At 41.7% G+C, this 12,885-nt stretch overlaps 1 protein-coding gene across 1 annotated transcript; it reads right to left on the bottom strand.

Moving 5' to 3' along the window:
- Positions 1–3,237: 3,237 nt before the first annotated feature.
- Positions 3,238–8,995, bottom strand: Pdcd2 (programmed cell death 2). The gene is made up of 6 exons (XM_032885139.1): positions 8,667–8,995; positions 8,053–8,292; positions 7,413–7,544; positions 4,728–4,831; positions 3,813–3,926; positions 3,238–3,711 (listed from the first exon to the last, which is right to left on the bottom strand). Exons 1-6 carry the CDS (start codon positions 8,947–8,949, stop codon positions 3,553–3,555), a joined length of 1,032 nt encoding a protein of 343 aa, XP_032741030.1. The 5' UTR covers positions 8,950–8,995; the 3' UTR covers positions 3,238–3,552.
- Positions 8,996–12,885: the final 3,890 nt, after the last annotated feature.

Genomic DNA, 12,885 nt, shown 5'->3' with positions numbered 1-12,885 from the left:
TTTGGGGATGATTTTCATCTCATTTTTGGAAAAATACTGAAGCATATGTTCTCTTGTGACTTTTGTGCAGTCAGTGTATCAGCTATACTTCCACAATGCAATGTTATATCTTCTTGGATACCTTGACTTGGACTATTCCCCTAGCGATGGTAGTACACAGTTACAGTTTTTTTTTTTTTTTTTTTTTTTTTTTTTTTGTTTTTTTTTTTTTTTTCGGAGCTGGGGTCCCGTTTCTTTTAAAGTTTTATAATTCTTTTTATATAGGGCCTTTCCAATTCATAAAAGTTAATTATTTCATCATGGTTTCCTGTTTTGTTTGTAACATGTTAAGGGAAAATGCTGATGCATATTTAACTTTTTCCAATCTATTTGTTGAAGGTTTTTTTTACTACTATTAAGAGTTGATTGCATTTGAACCCTAAGTTCTAGGCATATAATAGTTGAGTAGTAGTAATTTTGTTTTTTCTTTCTGGTATTTCAACATTTCAATGGTTGGGACTTTAACATACCTTGTTTTTTGGTTTTTTTGTTTGTTTGTTTGTTTGTTTGTTTGAGACAGGGTGTCATGGCTAGAGTTGTGTAACCCAGGTAGCCATGAACTCGGTGATTCTGCCTTATTTTTTCAAGTAACTGGGATTATAAGCCACTAAAGCTCACCAAGGTCTTCATTTAACCGGTTCTGTATTATGCATATCCTTTTATCCTTACTGAGGATAAGAACACAGGATCTCATGCTTGCAGGGAATGGCCTCTGTAACTGACCTGCATCCAGAGTAGAACCCTAAGCATGTACTCGAATAGAATGTTAAGTGTAGATACCTAAATGACACATGCAGCAGACTTTTTGAAACTGTGATTGTCTTAAAATAACATGACCAAAAGCAACTTTTGTGGAGGAAAGGGCTTATTTCAGTGTAGAGTTGTAGTCTATGAAAGAATCCTCCTTGCTGGCTTGCTCAGCCTTCTCTTTCTCTTTTTTTTTTTTTTTTTTTTTATACTTTTTTCTTTTTTTTTTTTTTTTTTTAAAGATTTTTTTATTTTATTTTATGTGAGTACACTGAAGCTGTCTTCACACCAGAAGAGGGCATTGAATCCATTACAGATGGCTGTGAGCCACCATGTGGTTGCTGGGATTTGAACTCAGGACCTCTGGAAGAGCAGTCAGTGCTCTTAACCACTGAGCCATCTCTCCAGCCCTCCGCCTTCTTTCTTATACAACCCAGGACTACCTGCCCAAGGGTGGCAGCACCCACACTGAGCTGGGCTTGCCCACATCAGTCAAGACAATACTCCCCAGACTTGCTTACAGGCTAGTCTACAAAGCATTCTCAAGATTCCTTCTTTCCAGTTATGTCTAAATTTGTGTCAAGTTGACAAAAACCAATGAAGACAGTGGTTTTAGTGAGTAGGGATCTTGCTACCACTAGTCTAGGCTGATCAGGTACTCAGTTTGTGGCCCAGGGAAGCCTTCGATCTGTGGACTTCCAAGATTGACCTAGATGTACTCAAGTATGTGCCTTGCTGGGTACATTCATGTCCACCCTGCCTAGGGATATCCTCAAATAGCAGCCCTTGTCATTTATAAGTGCATTTACTTTTAAAAGCCCATAGCATTTAGAACTTTCTGTAATACATTCTGAGCAGACAGCATTGCTGGTAATTTGGGATGTGAAGCCACACACCTCTGTCCGAGTCTTTTCCTGAGTCATTGTTTCTACATGTTTGCCACTAACTGATGCAAATTCCTTCCACAGCTGTGGACTATACTACTAGTTCTATGTGGTTCTTATCAAGTTCCTCAAGTTAAAATGAACAGCATTCCCCACTTAAAAGTAGCTTGGTAATTACAAATGTTCCCCATAGAAATCTCTTAATGATCCCATTTGTCTTAATATACAAATAGGTGGTATGAACTCACAGTCAGAAAGTCAGTGTTGTAGAGTATGATGTGACCTCTTAAAATTGTGAAGGCTGGCTGGAGAGATGGCTCAGCGGTTAAGAGCACTAACTGCTCTTCCATCAATTCCCAGCAACCACATGGTGGCTCACAACAATCTGTAATGGGATCCAAAGCTGTCTTCTGGTGTGTCTTAGTCTGGATCTCTGAGGTTGAGAATTCACTTTTGAGTGACAATGAGAAACATCATTAACATCTTAAGATCTGGCCAGTGCTTGGCAGTGTGTCATATGGAGTACCCCACACTTGAAAGACGGCCCAGGCCCTCTCTTTACTCAGGTTACTGCTTCCAGGGCCAGTTTCTTCTCTGTTCACTTTCCTCTGTCAACCTGTGAAGACAGTTTGTGCAAAGGGAAGACAAGGGTCTAGTTTGTCAATCGTCTAGAAGCAGTTCCTTGGCTTTTCAAGGTTAGCTCTGAAGTAGGGTCTCAGATCCAGGCGCCCACCATCCCTTGTACTTCTAACTTTACTGGCTGCTTCTTTGTCCTACTTGGTCTGCCAAAGCTCAGTTTGTCTTTGCTCTGTACCAGACGGACTTTGTCTACTTCAGTCTTACCTACCTCTTTAACTGTGGAAATTTAAAGGTGGGGAAATGCTGTGGGTGTGGTGGTTTATAGGAAATAGATGTGTAAAGCTTCCCTTTCCAGACACTCTTTTTTTTTTAAGATTTATTCATTTATTATATATAAGTACACTGTAGCTGTCTTCAGATACACCAGAAGAGGGCATCGGATCTCTTTACAGATGGTTGTGAGCCACCATGTGGTTGCTGGGAATTGAACTCAGGACCTCTGGAAGAGTAGTGGTGCTCTTAACTGCTGAGCCATCTCTCCAGCCCCTTTCCAGATACTCTTAAGACTTTATGTGTATGTTTTGTGTATTTGAGAGAGATATGCCACATATGTATGCATGCCCACAGGGGCCAGAAAAGAGCATCAGATCCTCTGGAGCGGGTGTTACAGGTAGTCGTGTGCTTCCTGATGGAGCGCTATGAACTGAACTCGGGTCCTTTGGAAGAGTAGCAAGCACTCTTAGTAACGGAGCTGGAGAGCGGACTGAGAGTTAACTGAGCCCTAGCTATTTTTGCAAAAGACCCAGGTTTGACTCTTAGTCCTCACCCAGCTGCTCACAAGTGTCTTAATTCCAGCTCCACAGAACCCAATATGGTCATTTGGCCTCTGAAGACAGAGACACCAGGTACTTTGTGGTGCATATGCACGCAGACAAACCATGAATGTACTTAAAATAACAATAGTAATAACAAACAGCTGAGCCATCTCTAGCAGATTTTCTTTACACACATGAATATTTCTATAAAATTAACATGCCGTGAACATCAATGATATCCTGGTGTTAGTTATACCCCTCTTGATGTCTCTACATTTAGAGCGTTACTACTAGTGCCCTTTGCCATGGATATAGCTCAAATTTAATTCCCTATCATTGGACACTTGTTTTAGTAATGCATAGACATTATAAATCAACATCTTCATACTTCTGTCTTTGGTAACTGTCTATTTAGGATTAAGTCCTAGAGATGGAATTGTGAGGTAGTGAGGCATAAGGAACATTTATTTTTAAGAATTTAACACCTTTCACGGTGTCTCTGTCACATCCTGTTTCCACACAAATTCTTCTGTGTAGCCGATGCCCAGGCTGCAGCTCTCAGCACAGGTGAAGACAGCCAAGATGCCCCAGTCCACACTTGTGCCCAGTCTGTCTGCCTTTAGGTGGTTCAACAGCTGAGGCATGACCTGAGAAGAGGGCAACATAAGAATGTTTCAAGGAAGGCACTTTGGCATGCTGAGCCATCTAGAGCAAGTTTCCTAAAAATCCTAATTATTTAAGGTCATACCTGGAATTCAAATATTCTCTTGGCACCACATGGGCAATCTGGAATATCTTTTTCTTGAGGAATATTTTCACCAGAAATCCAGATGGGTTTAATACCTCTTCCATACCTGAGAATCTAAAAATCAACATATCTCATCTAAGAATTTCCAATGCAACCACAATCTAAGGATCGTTTGAAGAAGAGCCACATGGGCTCCTATACGCTGCCAACACCCCTAAACCTCAAAACCCATTATTTCACCTGATTTTCTTAATGATATTCCTCCCTAAAATGTCAGAATCTTCTAAGACAGTTAAAAGTTACTGTGTACATACATGCACATGGCAACACTCGAGTCAAAGTGTAAGTATGGAAGTCAGATGGTAACTTGTGCAAGTCAACTGCTTCCATTGTGTGGGCCCCAAGGATCAAACTCAGGTTATCAGTTCGGCCACAGGCACTGGAATGCTAGTTCTATCACTGGCCTAACTCAATACTAGAGTCTGCACACAAGATGTGGCCCACGGTAGCTAGTTAGCACTATCTTCATATAGTCAGGATCCTTAAATACTTAAAAAGGGACATCAGGCATGGGGTTGGTTAAATTGTTTTAAAAAGTAAATTCACTACAATCAGCTTCAGAGTGTTTTTCCAAAAAAACCACCTTAAGTGTTAGAGTCAGATCAAAGCTTCTGTTATCCTGGACACTTACTTGATCCAGTGTTTTAGGAAGCAGCCTTTAGTAATTTTTGTTTATGATAACGCAACTCAGTCGGGAAAACTTGACATCAATATCTCATGTACTTTTTTTTTAATACTTGTGTAAATATATACATGTGTACAGTGTATAGGCATGTGAATCATATAGGTTTTATAAGCCAAAAGTAGATGTGGCCATCATTTTGAGAACACAAGGAAGTATAAACACCATTTTACCTGCTCTGGTTCAAGGGCTATTTTGGATTTAAACTTTTGGAATATGTGATCCTCCTTGGATTCATGCTTTGCCATGGAATCTAGTTCTTCCTCAGGTACTCCCCCTGGGAAAAACAACACAAGAATTATGGAATGCTGGGATAATCCCACACTTTCACAGTTCAAATGTCTGGAGGGCCTAGTTCTAATTAGACAGCTTCTTCTACTCAAGTAACATTAGTGCTTATTTCTAGGTAACATTATGTAGTCATTATAAATCTAATCTTTAAGGTTTCAAATTAAAATGTGGATGCTGGTTCAGGACCACAGCAGTCCGTCTTTGGGGTGGGGCAGCGTTAACTAATGGCACTTACCTGTCATAAAGAGCCAGGATGCAGGGAAAATGGAAATCCCCTCAGAGTGGCTTTCTCTCAGGTGTAAGGCAAAACATGGATAATTTAGGGAACCCTAAAACTCCCAGAGGCAAACCTGTCTTCTCCCTCCCAGTCTTTCTCCTTGCAACCCAAACCAGTTCTCAGCTATGACACAGTAACTTCAGGGAAGCATAAAAATTTCATCTTGTAAATATTGCACATACACTGTAGTTAATTGTCAAGTACCAAGAATATGCTTCATATAAAATTTCAAGATCTCCAAGTCACTTCATTTTATCTACAAATAATCTTTGATGATTAATGAGATTTTTGTTTTTTCAGAACCAGGAATTAAATCAAGCGCCTGGTACACATTAGGCAAAATGCCCTATGCTGAGTTCAACCCCATGGCCTTTATTCTTCTAGATAGGGTCTCAGGAGTTTGTTCGGGCTTGCCTTGACCTCCTCTGGTAGTGACTTCAAACCTGCCTTAAGCCTCCCGAGCAGCTGGGATTACACATCTCTCACTAGACCCACTAATAACTGAATTCTCTTATTTTCTGAGAAAGGATTTCAATGTGTGTGTGTAGCCCTCCTAGAACTTACTTTGTGGATTTGCTGGCCTTGAACTGCAAGATCCTGCCTCTGCCTCCTTCATGCCGGGATTAAAAGCATGATAACTGAATCTTTTTTTTTTTTTAAGATTTATTTATGTATATGAGTGCACTGTCGTTCTCTTCAGACACAGCAGAAGAGGGCATCAGATCTCATTACAGATGGTTATGAGCCACCATGTGGTTGCTAGGAACTGAACTAGTTCGTAACTAGTAACTTCTTCAATTTCTTATAATAACCACTTTTTTCATATTGAGTATTTCCTCACTAGTTCTAGAATCAACCACCTCTCTAAATAGAACATTTTATAGATATGGAGTGCCAACTACAAGTAAGGTGACATTATTTCTAAACCTTTGTTGTAGATAAATGTAAAAAAGTTGCTGGCATCGTCCATTAAAAATTCAGACCTTCATCTTTTTGAAAATCTGTACTATTCTTTTCCCAGACCCAAGGCATAAATTTACTGAATAAAGTAACAGCAATCAACCTCTAATATTTGCTTTCTGGAGGTAGAAGCAGAAGTCAGTTCAAGGCCAGCTTGGCCTTCCTGAGAATGCCTCAAAAGAAAAAAAAAAACGTGCATTTAATTTTTCAAAGTTTTTTCCTTCTTTGAGAATATTTTAGTTAGGAATTTACTGTCAAATCAGTGGCTTGAATTAAGTGGTTATATAATTCAACTATTTACTTCTAGGGTTGCTTCTTATGTGATTACTTATATTAAGGATTGCCAGGTCCTACAGTCAACTCATGTGTACACCAGCCCTCCCATTAACATCCTCTCTGAAGGAAAACATTTTCATGACTTGCCACTGAAAACATGAGTAATAATACATACACGAGTAGACACAGTGTAGGTACATCCAGGTAGTTCCTATAGCACATGTATTTTTATAGAATGTTTTGCCCATATGTATGTAGGTATGTATGTGCACATCAAGGCTGGAAGAGGGCCTTGAATCACCTGGAACTGGAGTTAGGAAACTGCCATGTAGGTTTTAGGGACCAAACCAGGGTCCTTTGCAAGACTAGCAGTTGCTCGTCACCTCTGAGCCATCTCTCCAGACCTTCATTTTATCAGTCAGAAGACATTTTACTTGGCTAAGCATTCTGTGGTTTCCCTCCTAAGAAGAGCCCCCCACATTCACACACACACACACACACACACATACACACACACTTCTTCTGATGTGTATTTCTGTTACCAAGCATGTGCAAATGAGCCAGTAAACTGAGATTCTAATTTAGTTCTATAAACCTGATTTTATGGTTTAAAAGTTCAGATTCTACCGTCACTAAGAGCTAGATTCAAACTATAAAAACTAAGTTCTTTGTTCAAACACACGATACCTAGAACTTCAGTTTCTTCACTGGAAGCATGAGGCAAAATGTGTTGCTGGGTGTTTGAGCCCATGCATAAGCAACTTTGGGGCAGGGTGAATGCTGGATTGATGAGCAGCACTTGTGGGCACTTGTAGGTCACTACTCAGGTCTGTTCAGTGGTCACCAAAGACAGCGCTAGAACACGAAGCTAGAAGACTACATTACAAAGGACCTCTCTCGTCAGAGGTTCTGCAGTGACCTGGGGTCTACAATCTTCTACCACGACATTCTCTGCCTCACCAGACAAACACTGATGGTGCCTTTCCTCCCTGCCATTTTGTTTTCCCCAAGGTACATTTGGTCCTGTAAAATCAAAGCATAGACTCCTCCTTACCCATGCTTCCTATAACTTCAGAGTAATCCTCCATTTCCACCACCTCAGGCCCAATCTCGTCTTCTGTTTCTGTTACAATTTCAAATTCTGGAAACAGGAAGTTATGGTCTGGAACCATATGGTCTAAATGGTCTACAAGAAAATTATTAGCATTATTAATAAACAGTTTTGAAAACCTAAAGTTTTCCCATTTCTAAAGCGTAAGTTCTGAAATCTGGGTTGAGTGAATTTATCACAGTTTGAACATCAGAATTGCTATGGTAAGACAATAAATACAACTGTTGTGATACATAACTTCCTGTACTAACACTACAGGTCTGTTTACACCAACACAAGTATGAATAAAGTGAAGAGATACAGTCTATTAAAGTCATCAAACAATTCATTATAACCTTATCAGATTAGGGATGCATGTGTGTGCAGTCAACCAAAAGATAGGGAAGCTTTTTGGATGACCACTGTTAACCACTGTTCCCCTGCTAATAAAGCTGGTTGTGTTTTAGATTAGTAAAGTGTTCACGTTACCAGTTCATAAAACTTTTCAAGTATGTTTTCAAATTTCAACTTTAACCAGAAACTGAAGTACCTCAGTTGACAGAGGCAGTGAAGCTTAAACTGAAAACAAGGATGCACTTCTTACCTGACTGTGTACAAGCCTGCTTGTGGCCGAGCCGCCAGTCTAATGTCTGATGTTCCTTGCTGCAGTAATGTGCCTGTTTGCACCTAGAGCATGTCATAGGGGCCAAGCAACCACAAACCCTGCAGAGATGAGCTCCAGACTTAAGTTGGAGGCACACACATTCTGTATCCGAAGCTCCCGTTTCAGAAGGGGGCTCATATGAGTAAAATGCATTTTTCCTTGGTAGCTGATTACGAAAAACTAAAATGAAGAGAAAAAGGTACGTGAGTATTTTTCAGTGAAACAAAATAACTCAAACATCTGAACCGTCTTCAGTGCTTCACCTCATAAAATGTCACTTAAGTAGGAAAACTAAGGTTTTCGCTTTCAGGGGGCAGTTTTTATATGAGAGGGAATAAAAATGAAAACTAAAGAGCTTTAAAACCGTGAGGAGCTCCGTCTGACAAGAGTATCTTGCTGGCTCTAAAGAGTCCGTGCCAAAGATAGAGGAGCACGATTCTAAGACCGGAATTAAGACCACAATTCTGACACCAGAATACAAATCACCCGCAGGAACCAGTCGTCCTACGTCCGGGGTTCAGCCGCCGTGGCAGCCCTGCCCCGCGGCCGCTCACCTCGCAGGCCGGCGCAACACAGCGGCTCTCGACAGCAGAAGAGAAAGAGGCTACGGTGGAAGGCGTCGTCCCGACCCGGAAGCGGTGCGTACACTTGCAGCAGGAAGGCGAGCGGGCGGCCGCAACGCGCGCACGCCAGCGCCCCAGGTCCGGGCAGCTCCGCCAGGGCCAACCACGCAGGCCGCCCGCCCACTTTGCTGGGAAACTGCTCGCTGCGCAGCCTCCAGGCCGGTGCCTCCTCAACGAAGCCCAACTCCACCGTAACTGGCACATCGGCAGCCATGCTCCCAGCAGGACTCTACCCACCAGACCGGAAGAGTGTGGTCACGTGTTAGGCCGGAAGGCGGAAGGCGAGGTCCTGGAGCTGGGACCCGGATGATGGTGACTTACCAGGTGGTTAGCAAAAATGATTAAAGAATGCTGATGGGCCAGAAGGCCGGGCTGTCTTTCAGACCTCTGAGCTTAAGGTGTTGGTTCTAGGTTCTAAGGCTGGTGAGGGGAGTGGGGTCATACTCAGCACTCGGAGACAAAAGAAAAACTAATTAGTTCGCAGCATTAGCCTCCTTTAGCTATTGGGTAAGAGACTCAGCCCGATCAGAAACATTTCATGATTTTATACTGTTAGATATTATCATAATCTTTGTGATTATTTTAGGGTGGCCGTTTTCAAAAGAGGAATTTCCCGGAGCTGAGCAAGTTTTACAGAAGCGAATTTTCAGATTTCTATTAGGACAATTTTATCTTTAGCAAATGGAACTTGCTAAGTGGATATTGGTGGTAGTCAGTTCTTAAGGGAGAACAGACGTATGCTCCCTTTGGAAGAGAAAGGGGCAAGTCGGCTTCCCAAAGCAGAAGTCAGCAGTTAACTGTGTTGTCTTAGATCAGAGACAGTTTCTTATTCTCTTATCTTTATGAAACTGAATACATGGTAATGTCGCTAATCACAATTAATGTTAAAGTTTGCTATTTTCCTCCTCTCTTTCAAAGGGAGAGTCTGCCCTCCTGTGGAAGAATTGAGGTTGGGGGCAAACCGACAGAGACCCTTGAAACCTGTCCCCATGCAGTTAAAGGATGTTCAAAAATGGGGTGGAAGATGAACAAATACAATTGAGGATGAGCATTAGAAACAAATGTAAATGAAAAAGATCTGGTTCACATAGTTGGGTGCTCCCATAGTCACGTCCCTGTGTGTTGTTGGATTTAGACAGGATCCCAGCAAAATGGAAAGACAAAAGTGTTATTGGCTAATGTAAACAAGAATTCCTAGAAAGAAGCTGTTTGCAAAGTCGGGTCAACTAATAAAACTTTTTTGACTTTGAAGAGTTTAGAATCTTTAAAAATGATACTCTTTCTCCTTAAAGAGCCCTTAGTAGCCACTTTTGTGTCAGACCTAACACCCTGATAAACAGATAAAAGACTATTGGACAGTATTAACAAAATACTTTTCTCCACCAATCAAAAGGCTATCAGATGGCATCTGAGATCTTTATGTGAGATTCTTCTGAAACTGACTATATAATGTTTCTACCAATGCATTGTTAAAATACCTTCATTTCACATTTTCTTTGTTCTGTTACTGTAAAAACTCCATGACAGTGCTTCCACATTGGAACATTGTACTTGGGAAGACCTGAATATATGTTCCCGGGCCATGATCATTCGAATTCGGCTCCAAATAAAATTTAACTCCCTTTGAGGTGAGAGCTGTAGTTTTTTGCATCAACATTAGAAATGTAACTGAATGAAGTGGGTTCCCATCTTGGTGGGTGCAGAGACAAATAAAGCACACCCAAGACTGAAGAGTGGAGAAAGATTAATTCCTTTGAGTGAGCAAGGAAAGCACAGGAGTGATACGCAAAGCAGTGGTCTCTGAACAACAGAATCAAGGAGATTTTATTCATGTGAAGTATGAGGCTTTATTCATGAGGAATTCAGAAGGGCTGGCCTATTTCTAAACATGTTCAGTTAAAGAGTACATTTGCGGTCATTAAATCCTTCTCCTCCTTCTACCTTTTTCTTTCAGACATAGTGTTTTCATGGGTCGTATAAGTCAGACCTTGAAACCAAACCACACTTGGAGAGTTGGAGAATTTGTCTTTATTATGCTGTCAGGCCTACCTGGCAGACCCATAAAGCTAATGCTCTGAGGAACTCAGCCCCGATGCAGATTTTATATGTATTGTTAGCCCAGCATCATTTTCTACTTTTTCCAGTTATTGATTAGCTTAGCCTGTGACTAAAGGGAAAATGAATGTGAATTTTAGCCTACATGAGTAAGGCTCATGAGCAACCATATTTACAGAAGATGAAACTATGATGTTAGAACAATTATTTTGTAATTGTTTCTTGCCAAGAGGGGAGTGTTCCGCTGATAGATTATAGAAGCAAAACACGGGACATAAAGATATGGTCACTATTCCCTGCCTTAAGGTTATTTTCTTTCAAAAGAAAAGCTAGGAGCTGAAGAGATGGTTCAGCAGTTAAGAGCACTGGCTGTTCTTCTAGAGAACCTGGGTTCAATTCCCACAACCTGCATGGTGGCTCAGAACCTCTAACTTGTTCCAGGAGATGCAACACTCTCTTCTGGCCTTCTTGGGCACCAGGCACAAAAGTAATATTCAAATATGAATGGAAACAAAACACCTATCCACATACAATTTTAAAAGAAAAGGTAGACACATTTGGCCAGGGTGGGAGGTGGGGTACCAAGCTCAGTTCAAAGTCCTGGAGCACAGGTGTAAAGAAAAAGATAGGGGTGGGGTGGTGGCCCACATTTAATGCTGGCACTCAAGAGGCAGAGGGGATGGATCTCTGAGTTAAAGACAGCCTGTTCTTCAGACTGAGTTCCAGGACAGCCAGGCTACACAGAAAACCCTGTCTCAAAAACAAAAATGGGTGATGTCTTGGAATACTTCTGAGGGACTGCAAGTTAGATGGTGGGCAGAAAGAATTGAAGGGGTGCCATGGCTAGCCAATAAAGGTATCAAACTTCTAAGATTGCCAGCTTCACCCTCCTGACCTTGGTCAAAGTCTGGCAGCTTAAAGCAAAGTTGTGTTGTGTTTTGTTTTGTTTTGTTTTTTTCTCCTTAGCCGGCTCCCTGCGGATGGGCTGATTTAACAAGATTAGTCCCCACAACAATTGTTTGTGGGTGTCAGAAGCTCCAAAGAGCAGAGAGGGAGGGAGACAGAGACAGGGACAGAGAGAGAGAGAGAGAGAGAGAGAGAGAGAGAGAGAGAGAGAGAGAGAGAGAGAGAGAGAGAGAGACTGGGGGCCTCAGGGGTTAAGAGCACTGCCTACTCTTCCAGAGGTCATGAGTTCAAGTCCATGCAACCACTTGGTGGCTCACAACCATCGGTAATGATATCTGCTGCCCTCCTCTGATGTTTCTGACAACAGCTATAGTGTATTCACATACATAAAATAAATCTTTTTTTTTAAGAGAGAGAAGAGAATGGATTTTTTTGGTTTCCTAAAGTCCCCCTCTCTGCTTTTTTAAGTCCTTTCTCTCTATACCTACTACATGTGTGTGTTTCCTCACCCATAATAAAAGCCTCTCTTCAACTGCTGATTCTTCTGTCTACTGTTTGTGGTGTTTGAGATTTCTGCCTGTTATTTATTACACTTGAGATTTTCCCTTTTAATTCTTTAGTGGCAGAGAAAATAGACCTGATCAAGATCTCTAGACTATATAATTCCTGGTATGGTCAGCTTACACCTTAAAATTTTAGCTGAAGACAAAGGAGACTTTGTTTTATACATTGGGTACTCTCCCACTCTACCCTCAGCAGCTCAGTGCCAGCAGCTTACGTCATCAGCTGCGGCCAGGCTCAGCACATTTCCACTTACGTCATCAGCTGCGGCCAGGCTCAGCACATTTCCACTTACGTCATCAGCTGCGGCCAGGCTCAGCACATTTCCACTTATGTCATCAGCTGCAGCCAGGCTCAGCACATTTCCACTGTTGCTAAGTTGCATATTTTCCTATGCAACATGTGCTTTTAAAAGATCCCTCTTGACACTTATGGCCCACCCAATATGCACCGTGACCATGGCACCTCTTACAAAGGAAAACATTTAATTGGGGCTGGCTTGCAGTTCAGAGGTTTAGTTCATTGACACCATAGCAGGAAGCATGGCAGCATTCCGGCAGACATGGTGCTAAAGCTAAGCAAGCGCTCTACCACTGAGCTAAATCCCCAACCCCAGCTTGGGCTTTAT

This window comes from Rattus rattus, chromosome 14, assembly GCF_011064425.1.
Source record: "Rattus rattus isolate New Zealand chromosome 14, Rrattus_CSIRO_v1, whole genome shotgun sequence".
NCBI classification, from domain to species: Eukaryota; Metazoa; Chordata; class Mammalia; order Rodentia; family Muridae; genus Rattus; species Rattus rattus.
This window is presented reverse-complemented; position numbering and strand designations above follow the sequence as displayed.